The following is a 21,129-nucleotide window of genomic DNA, read 5'->3' on the forward strand; positions in this document are numbered from 1 at the left end:
TATATTATTATTGTTGTTGTTGTTGTTGTTGTTGTTATCATTATCATTATTATTATTAGTTATTGAATTTATACACCGTCCTATACCCGGAGGTCTGATTTGAATACTTCATTTGAGAAGGCTTGCTGAAGCGAAAAGGCTGGACCCAGACCTCTTACTGAAGACTTCTGCTCAATATGGGAGTATCTATCAAGAGCAGTCTCCGCTTGCTTAATACAGGGCATTCGTCTAGTTGAAAGACTGTCACAGAACATCCCCTCTCTTTGAGGGACTTCCTGGTCCAACCTGGTTTCAAGATAGGGAACAAGGAAGGACAGCAGGGGCCTTGAAGCTGCAACAGTTGCATCTGGGCAGCAGACAGGCAGAGCAGGCACGCAGGCTCACTCACCTTGCAGATCTAGTTAAACTGTAGCATTTATTTATTTATTTAATATAAATCTGCATCTGCACATTCACAGTACGCACACAAATTTCATGCAAATCTGTGCCCCTTTTCCTTCTTTTTTGGAAGTGCAAAGTAGGTCATCCTAATTTAAAGTTCAAGCAGCAACTCCCTGATCCACCTCCTCTGAGACCCTTTTTTCCTCCCCCTCTGCTAAATTTCAACACTAGCAGCAATACCTATATGCAAGTAATTCAAACATTTCTTTCTACAGAATGATTTTTTAAAAAAATTATTCATCCTCAGAACAAGATGACTTACTGAGCTTTCCAATATTTGGCAGTAAATAGCCCCAAGTCTCCAAGTATTCTGCCCTGAAGCCATCCATTGAAAAAAGAATAAGCGGTGGCAGATCAAACCTGAAGGTCAAGAACACAGAGTCAAAAGTCAGGAGGATATTTGGGTGCTTGCTAAGAAACATTAGTTGTCATCTTCCTGGAAAAAAATCAAAGATTAGACAGTCCAAATATGAATGTTAGAAACACTGTGGGCAGGATTCAAGTAATGAGTCACATCAGCGGGAGCCCTGTGCAAGGACTTTCACTTGTATAATGGGGCTTCCCCCCCTCCTCTCCCTGCCACCACCCCAAAACTGGGACAGGAAGTCAGGGGGACCCCCCAGTACATTGTGCAACGGGGAAAGACAAGGAGAGTTGTTCCATCTAGCAAACTTAAATGTGTGCAAACTTAGAAGAGTGTGATGTTGAATTGTTCCCTGAATTGATTTTAGGTCACAGGGGAACTAAAAGGAAGGCTGGCTATTGAGGGAAAGTCATGTTCTTCTAGCTACCAGTATGGAAAGGGGGGTATTGCCATGGGCTAGCTCCTCAATCAAAGACCAGGAAAAGTGTGGGAGAAGACCCTGAAATTACATCATTCCCAATGTAGGAAGCTGCAGACCTCCTGAAGCTCATCCATGAACCTCCATGGAGGACAAGTTAAGAAACTCTGTTGGCATCTGTCTGTCTCAAGAGACAATGGAGAACGCCTCTGGAGATGAAGTCAAGCTGCTGAAGAATCACAGCACCTGCTGTGGCTGCAAGGACTCCACTCCAGATCTGTGTAGGCTTCGCTCTTTGGCCTTTTCTTCTCCCTAAGATACTCTGCAAAGCAGTGGGTACAGATTTTTCCTTGGGATTTACTCACAAATGAGTATAGCCACAAGCCAGAGGAGATTTAGGATCAGAGTTTTCCTTCTCCTAGATGGGCTACCTTCCCAGGTGGACAAGCCCTATCTGCCCCCCCATTTCCCTCTACAGCACACGCAGAAACCACCTTCTTGACTGTTGGACACACTGTTGGTCTTGTCCTCTCAATCCACCACAGCCTGTATTCACATGTGGAGGAAGTCCCTAACTCACCTGTAGAGTGTTATAAAACCTGCTGTAGATATTTCATAACACTTCTGCTGTTCTTCTTAAAAGGCAGACAAAATAGGACAAGAAACACATTTATGATTTTATGGAAGACTATTGATCAAATACTCAATGCACATAGACACTTACATCATACATGGTGATAAGCCAGAACTATAAGCAATCTCCTGACCAGTTGGACCCTACATGATAATATACTACTGCTTTACGATTTCATAACTCATTAACCAATTTGAAAATGATTAAAGTAAGTTGAGAACCAATGTAAAGTGCAACTATTGATTTAGGAGTCAATAATGCATTTATAAAGCCCCTGAAAAACCCTAGCATAAAACATACATGTTTAAAATTCAGAAACTCCTAATCTTTCTGCAAATGCTTTTCAGGATTGCTATTTTGCTCCCGACGTACTTTTCTTTTGATCTTTCATAACGAGTGTTCTGTTTCTGAGCCGAATCAGACTTTCCTCAAATACTGCAGTTCTTCACGTACTTATTCCAAAGCAAGTTTAAAACGAAGCTTATTCCAACGTTTGTGTGCTTTCAGCATCAGTGCAAAGCCTCTGCTGAGGAAAAGCATGCTTGGGGTTGCCCCAGTAGATAAAATTCACTACCAGGTACTGATACTATCTACAACAAGATAGCTAGTGTTTGCAGGAAAAGGTGTCAGCTGACTGTACTTAAGACTGTACTTAAGACTAAGGGTCAAGTTACACATAACATGCTAATGTCTGTAGCAAACAAAAAAACCTTGTGGCTCCTTCCAAAGAAGGGGCAATTCATGGAGGGGCAATTTGGAATGGAGAAAGGACAGGAGGGAGGAAGTGCAAATTTTCTGATGCAACTTCCCCTTCCAATGTCACTTTTCCCTCCATGGAGTTTGTATTGCTCTGTAAAGAGACCTGCATGAAGTGTTCCAGGGTTCATGGGATTCTCATCGAGAGCCAGTGTGGTGTAGTGGTTAAGAGCGGTAGTCTCCTAATCTGGGCAACCGGGTTCGCATCTCCGCTCCTCCACATGCAGCTGCTGGGTGACCTTGGGCTAGTCACACTTCTTTGAAGTCTCTCAGCCCCACTCACCTCACAGAGTGTTTGTTGTGGGGGAGGAAGGGAAAGGAGAATGTTAGCCGCTTTGAGACTCCTTAAAGGGAGTGAAAGGCGGGATATCAAATCCAAACTCTTCTCTTCTTCTTCTTCTTCTTCTTCATCTGTCTTTTCAAATTGGAAGTGTAGGTTATAGGCACTTCATAAAGGAGCACAGGTGCTCCTTAGAACCCCTTAGAGTGGGTTTCAGAGATTCCTTCTGCAGAGGGAAAGGACTAAGATCCAGCAGAGGATCTTTTAAGGAACATGTTTAATGGGTTAATTTCACATGAGTTGGTAATGCTGACTCATTCCCTACAGTGCAACTGTCTTATATCTGTTGCTGGGCAGAATTTGTACCTAGATATGGAATGAAAGTTGCAGTGTTCGGCGCTGGGAAAGTGTGGGAGATCTGAACAGTGGAGACTGATTGGAATCGTGGAAGAAAACAGAACACTTTGTGAAGAGCTACAAGGACTTTGGAAGCAGCTGAAGTCAGGACTTGCTGCGGACTTTGGGGCAACAAGAATTCTGAAGCCAAGAACCCTCTCTGGGATCAGAGGGAGATGACTACTTGTAAAAACTGTGTATGGTGTGTGTATATTGTAGTGTATGTCTGTGTGCCAAGTACAAGTGAGCTCTGCTAAACAACTGTTTCATGTGACAAGCGCAAGTGCTTGACTGAGTTTCTGTGGCTCATGTACACAGAACATACCCGAGAAGATCTCATGATGGAGGATGAAGGAAGTGCATGTTCTTGTTGCATGTTTGGGCAGCTCAAAGCACAGCAACAGAGAAAGTGTTCTCCAAATGCAATGCAGGAAATGAGAAAGAATGCCTATGCAGCAGTTACACAGAGGGTAATTGCAGTGGTGCACAGTTAAAATAGGCTGTCAGGATAGCGGAGCAGAGGCAATGCTGTGAATACCATTAGGGTACAGCACTAAACTTTTTCTCAGAAGTCGCTGTAATTATTCATGAACTTGCAGAACGATCTAGCCCATACGTTTTATATGGTCTTCTAAGCTGTGACTAAGGGATGTGGGTGGCGCTGAGGTCTAAACCACAGAGCCTTGGGCTTGCCGATCAGAAGGTCGGCAGTTCAAATCCCCGCAATAAAGTGAGCTCCCATTGCTCCGTCCCTGCTCCTGCCCACCTAGCAGTTTGAAAGCGCGTCAAAGTACAAGTAGATAAATAGGTACCGCTCCAGTGGGAAGGTAAATAGCATTTCCGTGTGCTGCTCAGGTTCACCAGAAGTGGCTTAGTCATGCTGGTCACATGACCCGGAAGCTGTCTGCGGACAAACGCCGGCTCCCTCGGCCTGTAGAGCGAGATGAGCTCTGCAACCCCAGAGTCGTCCGCGACTGGACCTAATGGTCAGGGGTACCTTTAGTTTTACCTTTAAGCTGTGACTAACATCAATTTGGAATGATGGTTCTCAATAAATAAAAAAATATTTGTGTGCTTATTTACATAACAAAACCACAAAAAATACAGACGTCCTAAGTGGACAGTTGTGAATACATTAATCTTACCCTTCTGGACACTGAGCTGTGTTAGAAGAGGTACAACTTTCTTTCAACCAGGATGTTTCTTCTGGAGGAGGAAAAAACATACAAAAAGATGCATTTGAATGAAAGAGAGAGAACTGAGTCAGTTCTTAGCTTCACCTCAGATCTTTGTGAAAGCCTGTTTGAATGTCATAAATGCTTTTTTAAAAAAATGTTTAGCCAAGCCCATCCAGATATGTAGAAGCCATTCTTTATGTGGTTGTATACCATCTGAAGGAGTGGGTGTGTAGCTTGTTGATACTTCTAGATGCTTTGCAGCTTCTTGAGACACAAGTGGCCTCAGTGGCACAGAGTGTTTTCCATCCATCTTTGGTTGGTGACCCAGCTGTCTGGATAGGGATAGCCTAATTACTATTGTCTATGCTCTGATAACCTCTCGGGTAGATTGTTGCAATGTTTAATATGTAGGACTGCCCCTAAAGACATTTCGGAAACTACACCTGGTGCAGAATCCGGCAACCAGGTTGCTTACTGAGGCAAGAGCATATTACACCGATCCTGGTTCAACTGCACTGGCTGCCAGTTAGTTTCCTGGCCCAATTCAAAGTGTTGGTTTTGACCTATAAAACCTGAAACAACTCAGGATCGCAATGCCTCAAGGACCGCCTCTGTACATATGAACCGACCCAGACCCTGCAATATCATCTGAGGCCCTTCTTCATGTGTCTCCTCCATGAGAGGTCCAACCACACCTTTGGCTGATTAACATCGTATACGCTTTTAAATATGTTTGTGAGAGAGGGTGGGGGAATGGAATTACAAGATGGTGGCATAGGATAGAATAGACAGAGAGAGCCCAAGCTATGCATGCATGAATGAATAAAGTAAATTAGAGGCACAATGAAGACTGCACACGCTCAGTAGTTTCCTGGAGTCACAGAATGTTGTGCATCAATTGGAAAAGCAAAATGGAGGGATGGAAGATGAATTTGGTTGCTTGAGCCCTTCATATCTTAACAGTATCCAGAATAATAAAAGTATTGTGGAATACAAGCATTTAGGGAGTGGGGATATAATGGAACCTGTTGCTTTCTCCAATTGCATTGCAGCTGCTTCATTTGGTCAGTACAGTAATACTCATTTCAGGAAACATACTTAGCTATGCATGGGAATGCTTTTGGAACTGTTCACCTTTGCAAGTGCATCATTTTCTCACAATGCCCAACTAGGTGACTATGAGAAGCCCACAAGCAAGAACAAAACAGCACTCTCCCCTCCTGCGGTGTCCAGATACTGGTATTCAGAAGCATAATCCCTATGACCATGGAGGCAGAACATAGCCATTGTGGCTAGTAGCCACTGGTAGTCTTTATCCTCCATGATTTTGTCTAATCCTCTTTTTAAAGCCAGTTGGCTATCTGAACCTGCTAAGCAAGCAAGTTCCTTGGTTTAACTATGCAGTGTCTGAACCAAATTTGTTTATGCTGGCTAGGGTTGATGAGAGTCCAACATCAGGGGGTACAGGTTCCCCATCCCTGCCCCACAACAATGGCAGGTATGCCTCAATCTAGTGACCTCCAGGTGTTTGGGGTTAAACAATCCTTGGCCATGCTAGGTGAGACATGATGGGTGTTGGACTCCAACAACAGGTTGAGGAAGGATAACGAAAGGAGCAGGTGCTTCAGGGTTCCTATCAGCATGTTGATGATAGAATCATAGAGTTGGAAAGTACCAAAAGAGTCATCTACTCCAAGGCAGGAATCTTTTGTCCAATGTCTCATGCTGTACCACCTATCCCAGCTGTGTCCTTGTTCAAACCTAGTCAGCACTCACCACTTGAGTTTATTATTAGACGGAATGTTGTGAACTTTAATTCCTAGGATGTTCAAAAAATATTTTAAGATCAGTGAAGGCTAAGAATTCATATTCTCATCATATCTGGAGAATCATTCATCCATGAATTATCAAATATTTTTGGTTATAGTACTTTGGAATGTGGGTGTGCTCAGATTTCAAATATTACTTCATTTCTTCTAACCTTTTACTTTTCTTTTACTTTGGCACAATGTTAGGTACACAACATTCTATGACTGGTTCGTGTAGGCTTCATGGGCATTTATTGTGCAGCTTTCAGTTGCTTTTGGGTGGAAATGCAATTTCCCCACAAGGGAAATTTGGCAGAACAAATTGATAGAATACATATAATTAGTAGCCATGACCATGAAACTGAGGAATAAGGACGAGTTAAAGATAAGAGAAGAGTGGTGTTTTGGAGATTATCTTAGAGGGTATAATATACAAATTAACCTACAAGTAGGAGTTAACATATGAGAAGCAGGTAACATCAAAAAGGAAGACTTGAAATGATAATGGGTGAAATATTAGGATATGCAACAGATCAAGATTTCCCTAGAAAAATGCCACAGAGAGATGGATCGGGAAATCTTAGGAAAAGAGATAAGTGATGGATACTGCACGGTATGTGTATAAAAGCTGTTAAAATTTCATACATAAAAGCTAAAGAAAGAAAGAAAAGCTTTTCATGTCACCTTATCTCCCTGCCTGTGGCAAATGGCAACAGCAATGATTTTCTAATATAATTGTAACATTTCAGATCATTCTGAACTATGGACACCTATAATTCTGTGCCCAGTTAGAAAACAAGTACAAAATCAATTTCTTCCCTTGTTACAAAGAAATGTTAACAGACTTCCAGCACTATTCATATTTCTATGTATAAATAGAGGATGCAATACATTGAAAGTTAAATCTGTTTTAACAAACCTTTGTTACTTCATATTCCCCCCCCCCAATCCAAATTGAAAACTAGAAGCCAAAGGGGGAAAGGTTTGTATAGAGGAACATTCAGTCATGACACACACACACACACACACACACACACCTCCAGATGTTTGATGTGGGAGAGCCTGAACAGAGTCTAACCTACCATTAGGCAAGTGAGTCAGCTGCCTTAGGTGGCAGATTGATTTTATTTTATGTCAACCATTGGTGTACTGTTTAATTTCAGTCTTGTAAGCAGTGTACAACAGACTCAATACAATAAGACTGAAAATGAGTTAAAACTATAAAATTAGAGTTCAGATAAAAAGTATGCTGGGGGGCGGGGAGTATTCCAAAAGCGCCGTAAGTTCAGCAGGGATGAGGCCTGTCTGATCTCAACTGGAAGTGAGTCCCACAAAATTGGGCCCACACTACTGAATACATGGCTTCTTGCAGATACAAGTCATGCATCTGAGCCATAGGAGACCACTAACAAAGACTGAGCAAGGATAGAAATCACAGTGGCTGGCATTCAGAGGGGAGGCAGTGGCAACAGTCCCTCTGGCCTCTCCCCTGAGCTTCCCTCAGGCATTCCCATATGATGGAGGACAGAGCTGTGTTTGCCACACGGCCTGACTTACGCACCTGCTGCCATGACTGAAGTATGATTCAGTACCAATCTGGTTGACTTCTGCTCGTGAAATGGGAAGCAGGCACCATATTGGTCTTTGCCTCAGGCAGCAAATGTATTGGGTTGCCCTTGAGCCCAGACATAAGTTTTATCATCTCACTTAAAACTAAACTTGAAGCATATCCCCTGGACAGGGCTGGCCCAAGACAGTTTGGCACTTGAGGCAAACGACAAAATGGTACCTCCGTCCCCACCAGGGAAGAAGCGGTGTTGAAGATCTATATCAGGAACAAAGGGGGAATGAAGATCAGGATCTGCTGCCACTGTGGATCCTGCCACCTGAGGCAGTCATCTCACCTTGCCTCATGAGCCCTGCCCTAGACCTAAGGCATTTTTGACCCCCTTTTAGTAAATTGAGGAGATTGTGAGATTACCTTCTCGTGTTTTCCTTAGTCCAAGTGCCAAACCTAGTCCAAGCGATACAGCCACCAAAGAAACTAGAAGAACCTGTTACAAAATAACGTATGTGTCACAGAGTATAAAATAAGCATATTGCATATATGTGGTTAACAAACGGTCCTTCCCCGTGAATGGAAACAATCTCTCTCTCTCTCACTGGCGAGAGCCAGTGTGGTGTAGTGGTTAAGAGCGGTAGTCTCATAATCTGGGGAACTGGGTTCGCGTCTCCGCTCCTCCACATGCAGCTGCTGGGTGACCTTGGGCCAGCCACACTTCTTTGAAGTCTCTCAGCCCCACTCACCTCACAGAGTGTTTGTTGTGGGGGAGGAAGGGAAAGGAGAATGTTAGCCGCTTTGAGACTCCTTAAAGGGAGAGAAAGGCGGGATATCAAATCCAAACTCTTCTTCTCTTCTTCTTCAAATGTGGGCCTCTACAGTAGCAAGGGGTTTGGGAATTGCAGCTAAAGTCAGATGAAGCTGAGCCTGCAAGCTGCAGCACACAGAGCTCAATGAAGGTCTGGAACTTATCAGGCTGTCCATTGGGGTGGCAGCTGCTGTAAATCTTTACCTTTGCTCAGCCTGTGTAATGTGCATAAATGAACCATATATCACAAAATGTCAGAAGGCTTCAATGACTTCATTCCACAGGAAACAGAACCAGAGTAACACACTGAATTTCTGGAGAGAATTGGAATACATGCAACAATGCTTGTTTGGTTAGGAGCAGAGGGAGCTGTCTTACAGTCACTCAGGTCATTGGTGTGATCTAGCACAGCACTGTCTACAGTTCTTCGAGCCAGTGAGCACATTTGAAATTTTGAGAAAGTGCCTGGGTGCCAGTCACAAAATGGGGGCATGATATATCATAAAATGGATGCCATAGGGGCACAGCACAACAGAAAATGAATTTTTGCCTTTTGTTAGTATTATTATTATTTTAAACATCTTTATTGAAAGTTCAAAAGTACATGATTATATGTGCACTAAAAATAGTAAAGGTAAAGGGACCCTTGACCATTAGGTCCAGTCGCTGACAACTCTAGGGTTGTGGCACCCATCTCGCTTTATTGGCCGAGGGAGCCGGCATACAGCTTCCGGGTCATGTGGCCAGCATGACTAAGCCGCTTCTGGCGAACCAGAGCAGCGCACGGAAATGCCGTTTACCTTCCTGCCGGAGTGGTACCTATTTATCTACTTGCACTTTGACGTGCTTTCAAACTGCTAGGTAGGCAGGAGCAGGGACCGAGCAACAGGAGCTCACCCCGTCACGGGGTTTCAAACCACCGACCTTCTGATCGGCAAGCCCTAGGCTCTGTGGTTTAACCCACAGCACCACCCATGTCCTCACTAAAAATAAATAAAAGAGAGAAAAAGAAAAAAAGAAACAGAACCCGTGTAGAAGGGAAAATAAAGTGGGGGGGGGACTGAAACTGTATACTTTACAGGGTTGTTATTGTACTTCACCAGATCTTGACCTATTACAGTATTTGTAAGAATGGATTCCAAATATCATTTAATTTGTCCATGGCAAGTCTGCATTTGTATGCAAGTTTTTCATATGTTGCGAGTTCTATTCTATTCTATTGTATTGTGGAAGGATTTTGTTTACAAAAATTGTGATACATACATTTGGGTGTTTGGAATGGTTCTGTTTCTGGTAATGTGTGTGTGTGTGTGTGTATGTGTGTGTGTGTGTGCGTGCGCTCGTGCATGCCTGAGTATAATAGTTTAAACACTCAAATTAAGTGTTTAAACTGACAGAAGTAGTTCTATGTTGCTGATATGTGAGAGTAGCTTTTAATTTAACCCTACAGGAAGTCATGTAGTCTAATCTCTAAAGGGGGACCACATGTTGAGATTTCTGCATTGCAGGGGGTCCAACTTGATGATCCTTGAGGTCCCTTCCAACACTATGATTCCTTCTGACCTCACTGATTATAGCTCAACAGCAGCGTAAAATCAGACACTGATCAATGATGGAGTGACTGGCTCTGAAGCCTGCTTGTTCTTCTGAAGATATGCTTCCTCTCTCAAGCCAATCCCAAAACTGCCAGCATAGATTGTCTGGTGTAAAGCTTGCTCATGATGCTGAACAGACTGATTGGAGGACCAGCAAATTCAGGTTACTCAATTACAGTTGATGGGGAGGCAATGCGTAGCAAACCTGTACTGTATGTCCCAAAGATGAGACCTTTTGCAATATGGAAAAGAACAGGGGGGTGCACTGGCAAGTGTGGGACAACACTTGCTTGACACAACATCATCTACCCTCCTCAGAAACAAGTCCGAATGAATTCTCAATAATTTGACAACATTTGCCTCCCTGCAAACAGATCAGGACTGGTGGGGAACTATTGTCCCACTATTGGGCATCCGTTTGGGCATTGTAGGAAACAAGATGCCAGACGAAATGGACATTCAGCCTGATCCTTATTAGCTCATGTTAATCCATATTCTCCAATGTAAAGGTAAAGGTAAATTTAATCACGGCTGGAGAGGGGGAGGCGGCCTATAGGAAGGAAGTTGAGTGGTTGGGGGAGTGGTGCAGGAAAAACAACTTACTCCTCAACTTAAAGAAAACAAAAGAGATCATTGTGGACTTTAGGAAATGTAAATTGAATATTCAGCCACTTATTATTGAGGGGAAGTGCGTGGAACAGGTCTCAGTGTATCGATTTCTTGGAATGGAGTTGAGAGACGACCTAACCTGGGGAGAGAACAGCAAAGACCTGGTGAAGAGAGCACAGCAGAGGTTATATTTTTTGAGAATCCTCCGGAAAAAGAATCTCTCAAAGGACCTGTTGATGGCATTTTACCATTGCACTGTGGAGAGCGTACTAACTTATGGTCTGTGTGTATGGTTTGGGAGCTGCACGGCCAGGGAAAAAACAATGCTATCCAGGGTTGTAAAGACTGCAGAGAGAATAATTGGGTGCACTCTTCCCACCTTAGATCAAATCTATGCTGCCAGGTGCCATATGAAAGCGGCAGAGATAGCACAGGATAGTACGCACCCCAGAAATGATCTCTTTCAGCTTCTGCCTTCTGGAAGAAGGTATAGGGTTATAAAGGCCAGGACTAGCCGCCTGAGAAACAGTTTCTATGCAAATGCAATTCTGGTTCTAAATGCAGCATAAGGGGTATAGTGTATTTTAAAATAGGGTTTTAGAGCTTTTAGGGGTTTTTGAATGTTTTATGTAGTTTTATGTAGTTTTTATGTAGTTTTATGTAGTTTTGCAATTTCATTGTCCTGCATGGGACAGTGACAATAAAGATATATCTTATAGATATATCTATCTATAAGGGACCCCTGACCATTAGATCCAGTCGTGGCCGACTCTGGGATTGCGGCGCTCATCTCGCTTTATTGGCTGAGGGAGCCGGCGTACAGCTTACGGGGCATGTGGCCAGCATGACTAAGCCGCTTCTGGCGAACCAGAGCAGCGCACAGAAAAGCTGTTTACCTTCCCACTGGAGTGGTACCTATTTATCTACTTGCACTTTGACGTGCTTTCGAACTGCTAGGTTGGCGGGAGCTGGGACCGAGCGGCGGTATGTCACCCCGTCGTGGGGATTTGAACCGCCGACCTTCTGATCGGCAAGTCCTAGACTCTGTGGTTTAACCCACAGCAACACCCACGTCCCAAGATTCTCCAAGACACTGCTGCAAAACCTACTGTTTGGAACAGCATAAGCAGGGACAGCATGGACCAGCGGCCCAGGACATCTCTGTCCAGCATGCTTCACTGAGCTCTCAGCTTCAGACAAAAGGGTGGGCAGAACAAAACACAACATTATGAAACAATTTGTTGTTTAGTCGTTTAGTCGTGTCCGACTCTTTGTGACCCCATGGACCAGAGAACACCAGGCACTCCTGTCTTCCACTGCCTCCCGCAGTTTGGTCAGGCTCATGTTTGTAGCTTCGAGAAACAATATGAAACAATAGACAGTTGCTATCACCTCATGAGGAATCCCCTAGGTCTGCACGAAACGGAGGTTACTAAAGTGAAGGGGGGGTGAGGTGACGGGAGGGAGGTTTGAGTTTTTGAGTAAGGTATGCACTGGTAACAAGAAGAGAGAACAAAGAGGACTCCTCCATGAGCTGCAGGAGGGCAGAACCATCTTGGGAAGCTGGGGGAGAGGGACAGGAATGGCATGCAGGGTGACTTGGACTGTAATGCTGTGCTGCTGTGCAGAACAAGCCCCACTTGAGATGTAACACTGTGAATTCTCCCCCTCTCCAAGGAACTCTCTTGATGCATCCAGGTGTCAAATAAACCATATGTCTTAAAACGCTACTGCCTCTGCCGTATCTGAACTCCCAATGGAAACATGGCCCTGGGTGGAACCCCCTGGAATCCCGCTGCCACTTGGTAGAGGTTGCCACTTTTGTATGGTTATCTTCCAGATGAGCAGAATCTTAAGAGCAAATTTGTCAGCTAGCTTGTGCAGTTTGAGAAAGTTTAGCTCAGAGGTGTTGAACATACATTGGTGTTTTCTTGTTAATGAAACCTCACCAGGTGTGAAATGCATTGTGCAGAGATACTGTGAAATATTTGAGGTATCTGCATTCTTTATCTCTTCAGCTGAGGAATGGAATAGGCAGAAGTTTGAGTGGGCAAATGGAGGGACATCAAGATCATTCCCTTCATTTCTCCCAGTGCCTCTTGCTTGCCCACTTCCAGTCCAATCTATCCCTTGCCAGGTTCTCCTCCTCTGCAGTTTTCTTCCCCCATCATCAGAGTCCTAAAACTGTCTCCTTCTCTCTCACTCACCTCCCTACTTCTCATATTTCCCATCTTTCCTCTTAATACCAGTTTTATTCCCACCCAGTTCCACCTCCCACAGTTCTTCCTGTCACCAGAGAGCTAATATAATCACATACAGAGACCCTTCTTCCCTCTACCAAGCCTTCCTTTAACCCTATTCCCAAGCCATTTACTATTGAGAAAAGTCCCCTTCTTTCTCTTCCTTCCCCCTTCTCCTTTCCCTGTCCCTGCCTTTCGGACATTGAGAAACACCACAGCATTATGGCAGACCAGTACAAATATTCTCTCTCTCTCTCTCTCTCTCTCTCTCTCTCTCTCTCTGTGTGTGTGTGTGTGTGTGTGTGTATGTGTGTAGACACACACAGGTATAATGAGGGTTGATAGCATTGTATAAATCATTGCCATTGTAGCTTCAAAAAATATTGTGGCTTGGGTAAGTGGTAAAATATTTCTACTGATCCTTCTCAATGTATTTGGATTAAATGTCAGGAATAAACCCATTTTAAAAAAAAAACTCCATAGGAATTTTAAATTTTGTAAGGATTTTGAAACAATATGCAAATTAGGCTATCTGGATTTCTTTGTGGTGGAGGAGGAATGTTGTTGTTGGCATCTGTCTGTCTTGAGAGACAATGGAAGAGTGTGCCGCCGGGGGCAAAGTCAAACCATTGGAGAATTACAGTGCCTGCTGTGGCTGTAGAAGAAGCTATATAAGCCTTTATACAACACCAGCAAAAATCACCAAGGATGAAATACACATATCATAGCTTTTCTCATCCCATAGATTGATTGCCATACCCAATAAGCGAAGCAAAAGCAAAAGTTTCTATTTAGCAGTGATTTCCAACTTATTTGTAGAAGACCAGCAGAATTGTGTCTTTGTAGGGGAGCCAGAGCTATGGATCCCATTCCCTATCCTCCCATGTCAGCCTTACCTTACGCTGCATATCTCCAACAGCACTACTCTGGATACTGTGTGCAGAGCTCTTCCTTCTTTCCTCCTGTGCTAGGGATATGTGCTGTACTTCCCCAAGTGGGGCCAAATTATGAAGACAGACGCAAACTTACGCAGCATGTGGGAGAAGGAATGGAGACAGGTTCAAAGGATCCCACGCCTACCTCCCAGCTTTCATCCCACCACCCCAGCTTCCATGCTTAGCTGTGTTTTATTTATTCAACTTACAATATTTAGAATTGGCACTTCATTCAATGAAGCAGAACGTAACAGTTTCAACCAAGCTGAAAGTACTTTTTCACTTGGTGCATAGTTAAACTATGGCCTTCACTCCCACAAGAGGCACTGATTGCCACCAACCTATGTGGCTTTAAAAGAGAATTCTGCCAGTCATTTCCGCCAGTTCCTGCTTTTAGAACACCATTCAAAACTGCATTCAAAACTTCTCGGCTGGCCAGGAGTGAAGAGGGCGGTCCCTGGGCGTGCCTGGCCTTAAATACCCTAGGCCACACCTCCCCAGCCCGCCGATTGGCGGGCCGGGTGGAGAGCATGCCCAGGGATTCCCCCAGATCTCGCGGGGGCAACGCTCGGCCCCCGTGCGTGAGGAAGGAGGGCCCGACCGCAACCCCCTCTCCTTCCCAAAGGGTTGGAAATGGCTTTGTATACAGTGGTGCCCCGCAAGACGAATGCCTCGCAAGACGAAAAACTCGCTAGACGAAAGGGTTTTGCGGTTTTTTAGCTGCTTCGCAAGACAAATTTCCCTATGGGCTTGCTTCACAAGACGAAAACGTCTTGCGTTTTTGGCAAGTTTGTTTCCTTTTTCTTAACACCGTTAATACAGTTGCGACTTGACTTTGAGGAGCAACTCATAGAACGCGGTGTGGTAGCCTTTTTTGAGGTTTTTGGTGATTTTTGAAGCTTTTCCAAAACTTTTCCGACACCGTGCTTCGCAAGATGAAAAATTCGCTAGACGAAAAAACTCGTGGAACGAATTAATTTCGTCTTGCGAGGCACCACTGTAATTGGTTCCTGCTTTTGGCATCTGGTTCGCCACCCTTAGAACAGATGCTGAACTAACATAATGATGGCAGACTGGGAACAGTTATGGACCACAGGTATGAAATTCACGGCATGTAATGCCCTAAGAGAAAATTTAATGAAAATGATTTATAGGTGGTACATGACACCAGTCAAGCTTGCAAAAATTTACCATTTGCCCGACAATAAATGTTGGAAATGTAATGAGACTGAAGGTACATTCTTTCACCTTTGGTGGACATGCCCAAGGATTAAGACATTCTGGGAGATGATTTATAACGAAATGAAAAAGATATTCAAATATACCTTCCTGAAGAAACCAGAGGCCTTTCTCCTGGGCATGGTCGGCCAATTGGTGCCAAAGAAGGATAGAACTTTTTTTATGTATGCAACAACAGCAGCAAGAATACTCATCGTGAAGTATTGGAAGACACAAGATTTACCCACCCGGGAAGAATGGCAGATGAAGTTGATGGACTATATGGAACTGGCAGAAATGACTGGCAGAATCCGAGAACAGGGAGAAGAGTCGGTGGAAGAAGACTGGAAAAGGTTTAAGACTATTTACAGAAATACTGTAAAATTAATGAATGTTAGAAAAATGTTGGAATAAAGTGGCTTTAGTAGAATTGTTATAAGGAATTAAGTATAAATAGATTAATAGAGTATTAAAGGAAAAAATAAGGTTAGAATGTGTTAAGATAATTATAGGATAGAAAACAGAGGAAGATGGAAAGGAATTGCTGAAACAATTAACAGAAGTGGAATACAAAAAGGGAGGTGTGAGGAGGTCGTTGAAATAAGTGAATGAAAGATAAGATATTGAAATTGTTTGATGTGTTTTAAACTGTTTTTGTCTTGTTTTGTTAGTTTAATGTGTTAGTGTTATGTAGTGTTTTTGTATTGTATTGTTCATTTTTTTGTAGTGTTTAAATTGTTGGAAAAGTAATAAATATTATTTTCCAAAAAAAAAAAAGAGAACAGATGCTGAACTAAATGGCTTGTTCCAGTTGGTTCAGCGTATGGGTGTGTGTGTGTGTGTGTGTGTGTGTGTGTGTGTTTATCACGACCAATCTCAGGGCAGGGAACAATGCAGCTGAAGCTGATACAGACTGAGCAAACACCATAAGAAATCCAAAATGAAGTAAAACAAATATAATTGAAACCTAAATCTTTAAAATACAGATCTGTATCGGCGAGTACACTCTCACAAAAACACTGCTTAAAGCACCAAGCAGATTTCCATCTCCAGCAATAACTAATTAAAATTAATATCCTGCAAACGGCTGAGCAAATAGGTTTTCACTTGGCCCCAGAATGAGATGCGGAGGCACTAACTATCTCTCCAAGGCAGATATGGGGAATCTCTGGCCCTCCAGAAGTTGCAGGACTCCAGTTGCCTTCAACCCCAGGAAGCGTGCCTAAATCATCTGTGATGATCATTGTATACTATACTATCTACCCTCAATATACTAGAATTGGGCGTGGGGTGGAGGTAAATGAGCCCCTTTTATCTTTTCTGACATTCGCCTCAACTGTTGTTTATAGCGGTTGTTTACAAGAGGGCTTGCTTTGAATATAACTGGGAGAACTCAGTTTTGTGCATTTTACTTTGTTTAAAAAACACCAAACTGTTATTGAACTTTTTCAATCCTCCTACCTCTTCTGCCACAGTCTTTATGAAAACCAGCGATTCGAGTGAAGGATTAAAGGATTAAAGTTACATAATGACTGGCTTGTAAATATAAGCCTTTGCATCTACACAAGTATTTCCTAAAGTGACGTTCCTAAATGTACTTTCTTTTACCTGTCCTGAATTTTCCAAGATTCAGTTTCACTAGATGTCCACGAGTTCAAGTGTTATGATGGGGAAAAAACTTTTCTCTATTCACTTTCTCCATGCCATGCATTGTATAAACATTGTAGAAACATCTATCATGTTGCTTTTCCCTCACCTTTTTTCTAAGCTGGAAATTCCCACATACTGCAACCTTTACTCATAGGAGAGTTGCTCAGCCCCCTTAACCATTTTGGTTCCTCTTTTCTGACTCTTTCCCAACTCTACAATATGCAGTCACACCATAGATTTATATTATGGCATCATGATTTTATTTTCAATTCTTCTCCTGATGATCCCAGGCATGGAATTGGCTCTTTTCACAGCTGCCGCACACTGAGTCAATATCAAGCTATCTACAGTGATACCTCGGGTTACATTACCTTTGGGTAACGTAATTTCGAGTTACGAACGCAGCAAACGCAGAAGCACTCTATCGTGTTGCATGTGTGCGCAGAAGCAGCGCCTCCAGATATGGACTTTTTGGGGTAAGTATGGACTCCTGGGACAAATTAAGTTTGTATCTGGAGGGTCCACTGTAATATCTACTATGACCCTAAGGTCTCATTCCTATTCAGTCACTGCTGGTTCAGATCACACGAGTGTTTATATGAAATAAAATTATTAATTTTTTGCACATGCAAACACACCCACAACTTTTGTCCAAAACCACTTCAACCTGCATGCTTGTTTTTGTAGTTCAGATCACTTTATTGAAAATTTGGGTTTTCTTTAAGTCAAGGAAAGGCAGGGCACTGTGCTCCTTGCACTGCTGCCAAACTCATGTCTGCTTAACTCATCAAATGCTAAGCTCTCATTCCGATCCTTTAAGTCCTTGTTGAACAGTTCCTCATTTCTGTAACTTTGCACTCTACTATTCTGCCCAGTACCTTGATGGAGTTTGGCTGGGATTATAATTTACCAGTGAACTCTTAAAGAGATTAAGAGACTACGTAAGTGGTCATGTTTGTCTTTTCCTCATTTATTCAGCAAAAAAAAATGTCTCAAGCTTATGCTGTACCACAGAAGTGTGCGGGTCAGTAATCACACAGTTTAAAGATGGAGTGAACTCTTTACAGTGGTACCTCAGGTTACATATGCTTCAGGTTACAGAACTCTGCTTCAGGATGAGAACAGAAATTGTGCTCCGGCGGCACGGTGGCAGGAGGAGGCCCCATTAGCTAAAGTGGTGCTTCAGGTTAAGAACAGTTTCAGGTTAAGAACGGACCTCCGGAAAGATTTAAGTACATAACCCGAGGTACCACTGTATTAGCAAAAACACAATCTCCTCAGACTTAGTTGTGTGTCGAGCCTAATGAGCAGAGAAACTCGTTCTTGCTGGTCTTCCTGCATGAAAATCAAAAGCCAAGATTGAAAGTCCCCACCTCCCCACAGCTGTTTAAGTCCCCTCCTCTCCAGGCCTTTTTCCAAGCAACTGGAGACTGCACCTGTAGGCAGCCAAACTCTCCTCCTCCATTTTCATGCCTCTTCTGGTTCTGGGAGATAAGTGGTGAGGGGAGCCTGTTGCAGCAGGAGGGGGAGACACCCGTGACACCCACCTGACTCTCTGCCTGCTGTCCACCCTCATTCCACTCTCCTGCTTCAGCTTCTGCCTCTGATTCTGGACTTTTCTCTGCCAGACTCTCCCAGCTCACTAAGCCCTGTTACCGCTTCAGCTTCCAACACCTCCTCTTCTGCATCTTCTCTCTCTGACCACTCACCATTGCCCCACTACCACTCCCCAAGCTCCAAGCCTTCTTCCCTTGGTTGTTCCCCAGCTGGTTCCTCCTATCATGCCTCTGCTACCAGCAAGTCCATGGCAAGCTGTCACAATATAATTGCCTAGATCAGGCTTCCTCAACCTCAGCCCTCCAGATGTTTTTGGCCTACAATTCCCATGATCCCTAGCTAGCAGGACCAGTGGTCAGGGATGATGGGGACTGGGGTCTTAAAACACCTGGAGGGCGAGGCTGAGGAAGCCTGGCCTAGATAAAGGTAAAGGATCCCTGGAAGGTAAAGTCCAGTCAAGCTTGACTATGAGGTTTGGCGCTCATACCGCTTCAGGCTGAGGGAGCTGGCATTTGTCCACAGTTTTCCGGGTCATGTGGCCAGCATGACTAAACCGCATCTGGCACAGTGGAACACCATGACAGAAGCATAAATAACACTTGTTGCTTAACATTTTCCCAACTTCTATTTGCTCCCTGATTTTGAACCTGGGAGATGCACATTGTATTTCCATGGGCGTTGGCATTGGGGAAGGGAGTTACAGAAACATAGAATCACAGTTGGAAGTGACTCCAAGGGTCATCTAGTTCAACCCCCTGCAATGCAGGAACATGGAAGCGTATGTTTCTTGCACTCAGAAGGTCTCAGGTATAATCCATGGTAAAGGTAAAGGTAAAGGGACCCCTGACCATTTAGATCCAGTCATGACCGACTCTGGGGTTGTGGCACTCATCTCGCTTTATTGGCCGAGGGAGCTGGCGTACAGCTTCCAGGTCATGTGGCCAGCATGACTAAGCCGCTTCTGGCGAACCAGAGCAGCGCACGGAAACGCCGTTTACCTTCCCACAAGAGCGGTACCTATTTATCTACTTGCACTTTGATGTGATTTCGAACTGCAGGAGCAGGGACCGAGCAACGGGAGCTCACCCCGTCACAGGGATTTGAACCGCCAACCTTCTGATCGGCAAGTCCTATGCTCTGTGGTTTAACCCACAGCGCCACCCGCGTCCCATAATCCATGGTATCTGTATAAAAAGATTAGCTAGCAGGTGATCTGCAGTCCTCTGTCTGGAACCTTGGACTGCCATTACCACCCGGAGTATTATTACTCCTATTACATTTCAATTCCATCCTTTCTTCCAAGGAGCCAAGGGGGCAAACAACAAGCAATGCAACTAAAAATTAAAAACCTATTTTAAACATTTTAAAAAATATTAAGAACATCTAAAAAATTGGTTTTCACATACTCTCAGAGCTCTAATTTCAGTGTTGCCAGGGACCATATCTTTCAGCCCTCAAATGCCTTGGTGAACATGAATGATTTTAAGGGTCAGCGAGGACCTAGATGAATAAACAATAATGGTTTTGGCACATTTGTAGTTATTGCCCTTATAGCACATTAGCTTCTAAAGTGCTAACCACTTGTGCAATGCATAGTGAGGAATCACGTTTTCCTGCCTTTCTATCACCATTGGGTAATCACAAGCATTGTCAAAGCTGGCAATATCATCCTTAGGATTGGGAGGGGGTGACACAAGTGACATTTAAGGGCAGTGTGGTTGTCATCTGTTCAATCCTCCCTGTATTTCAGAACACATTTTTTTCTATTATTTAGTTCTTACATGCTCTGGTTAACTCAGATTGGGATATAGCTACCATGAGCCACTAGGCTAGAGTGGGCTGTGAACAAAATAAATAACAGAAAGCAGCCACAAATGCCTACTATTTTTTACCCAATATTGCAGCTGAGGGGCCAGGCTTTCTTTCATCAACTATGAAAAAGTCAGGCATTCGTATCCGCCTTTTAGCAGACTGTGAGCTGAGAACATCAACAAGAGCTGTTGGTCTGTTAAAACGACAGTTTTATCTATGCTGCCATGCCCTGCCAGGAAATTTCCAATGGTCCGTGGAAAGTTTATACTGTTAAAACATAATGAAACTTGAGCCAATAATGCAACAAACCTTAACATTAAAAGTTTGAAAAGGAAGCAAAGGGCAATACTTACCACACAAAGTATCTGGTATTTCTTAAGAGTGCTTCTCTTAACAACGTCCTCTGTTTCTGAGCTCATCAGCTCCATCCTGCTGTCCCCCCTTATTTTTGTTTCATGAGCAGAGCTCATTTTTCAGCTTTCCAGACAGTTATCTGTGCAACTTTGTTTTCTCCCTTTTGGCTTCTGCCCTTATAGCTCTGCTGCACCCCAAGCGTGTGAATGAGTTCAGAGTCCTTGATGCCGTGGCATGAGGAAACAATCAGAACTCTGGAGCCAGTGAATTCAAAGGAAGCACATACTTCCAGTAACATTCTGGTGTTTTGATGTGACATTCAAAGGAAAAAAACAACATAGCGGTGTTCTTAGAGGCAAAAAAAGCAAGTGGAACTTAACTGAATAATGCAATGGGGATTTGGTAATACTCAAACTGTAATACTTGAATCAGAATTGATCATTGTTTTCACAGTAATCCTGGAAAGTGAAACTACTTCTCTTTGGGCAAGGTGAAAGAGGCGATGAGTGGATGCT

At 43.6% G+C, this 21,129-nt stretch overlaps 1 protein-coding gene across 1 annotated transcript in view; it reads right to left on the bottom strand.

Moving 5' to 3' along the window:
* The window catches only part of ENPP3 (ectonucleotide pyrophosphatase/phosphodiesterase 3), a 68,833-nt gene extending 47,972 nt beyond the window's left edge, over positions 1-20,861 (bottom strand). The window contains exons 1-4 of the mRNA XM_082216103.1: positions 20,614-20,861; positions 8,257-8,329; positions 4,435-4,495; positions 704-801 (exon numbers count right to left, since the gene is read on the bottom strand). Coding sequence (XP_082072229.1) covers positions 704-801; positions 4,435-4,495; positions 8,257-8,329; positions 20,614-20,730 — 349 coding nt within the window. The 5' untranslated portion in view covers positions 20,731-20,861. The remainder of the gene's footprint in view (positions 1-703; positions 802-4,434; positions 4,496-8,256; positions 8,330-20,613) is intronic.
* Positions 20,862-21,129: the final 268 nt, after the last annotated feature.

The sequence above is a fragment of the Podarcis vaucheri genome (assembly GCF_965113315.1).
Source record: "Podarcis vaucheri genome assembly, chromosome: 3".
NCBI lineage: Eukaryota > Metazoa > Chordata > Lepidosauria > Squamata > Lacertidae > Podarcis > Podarcis vaucheri.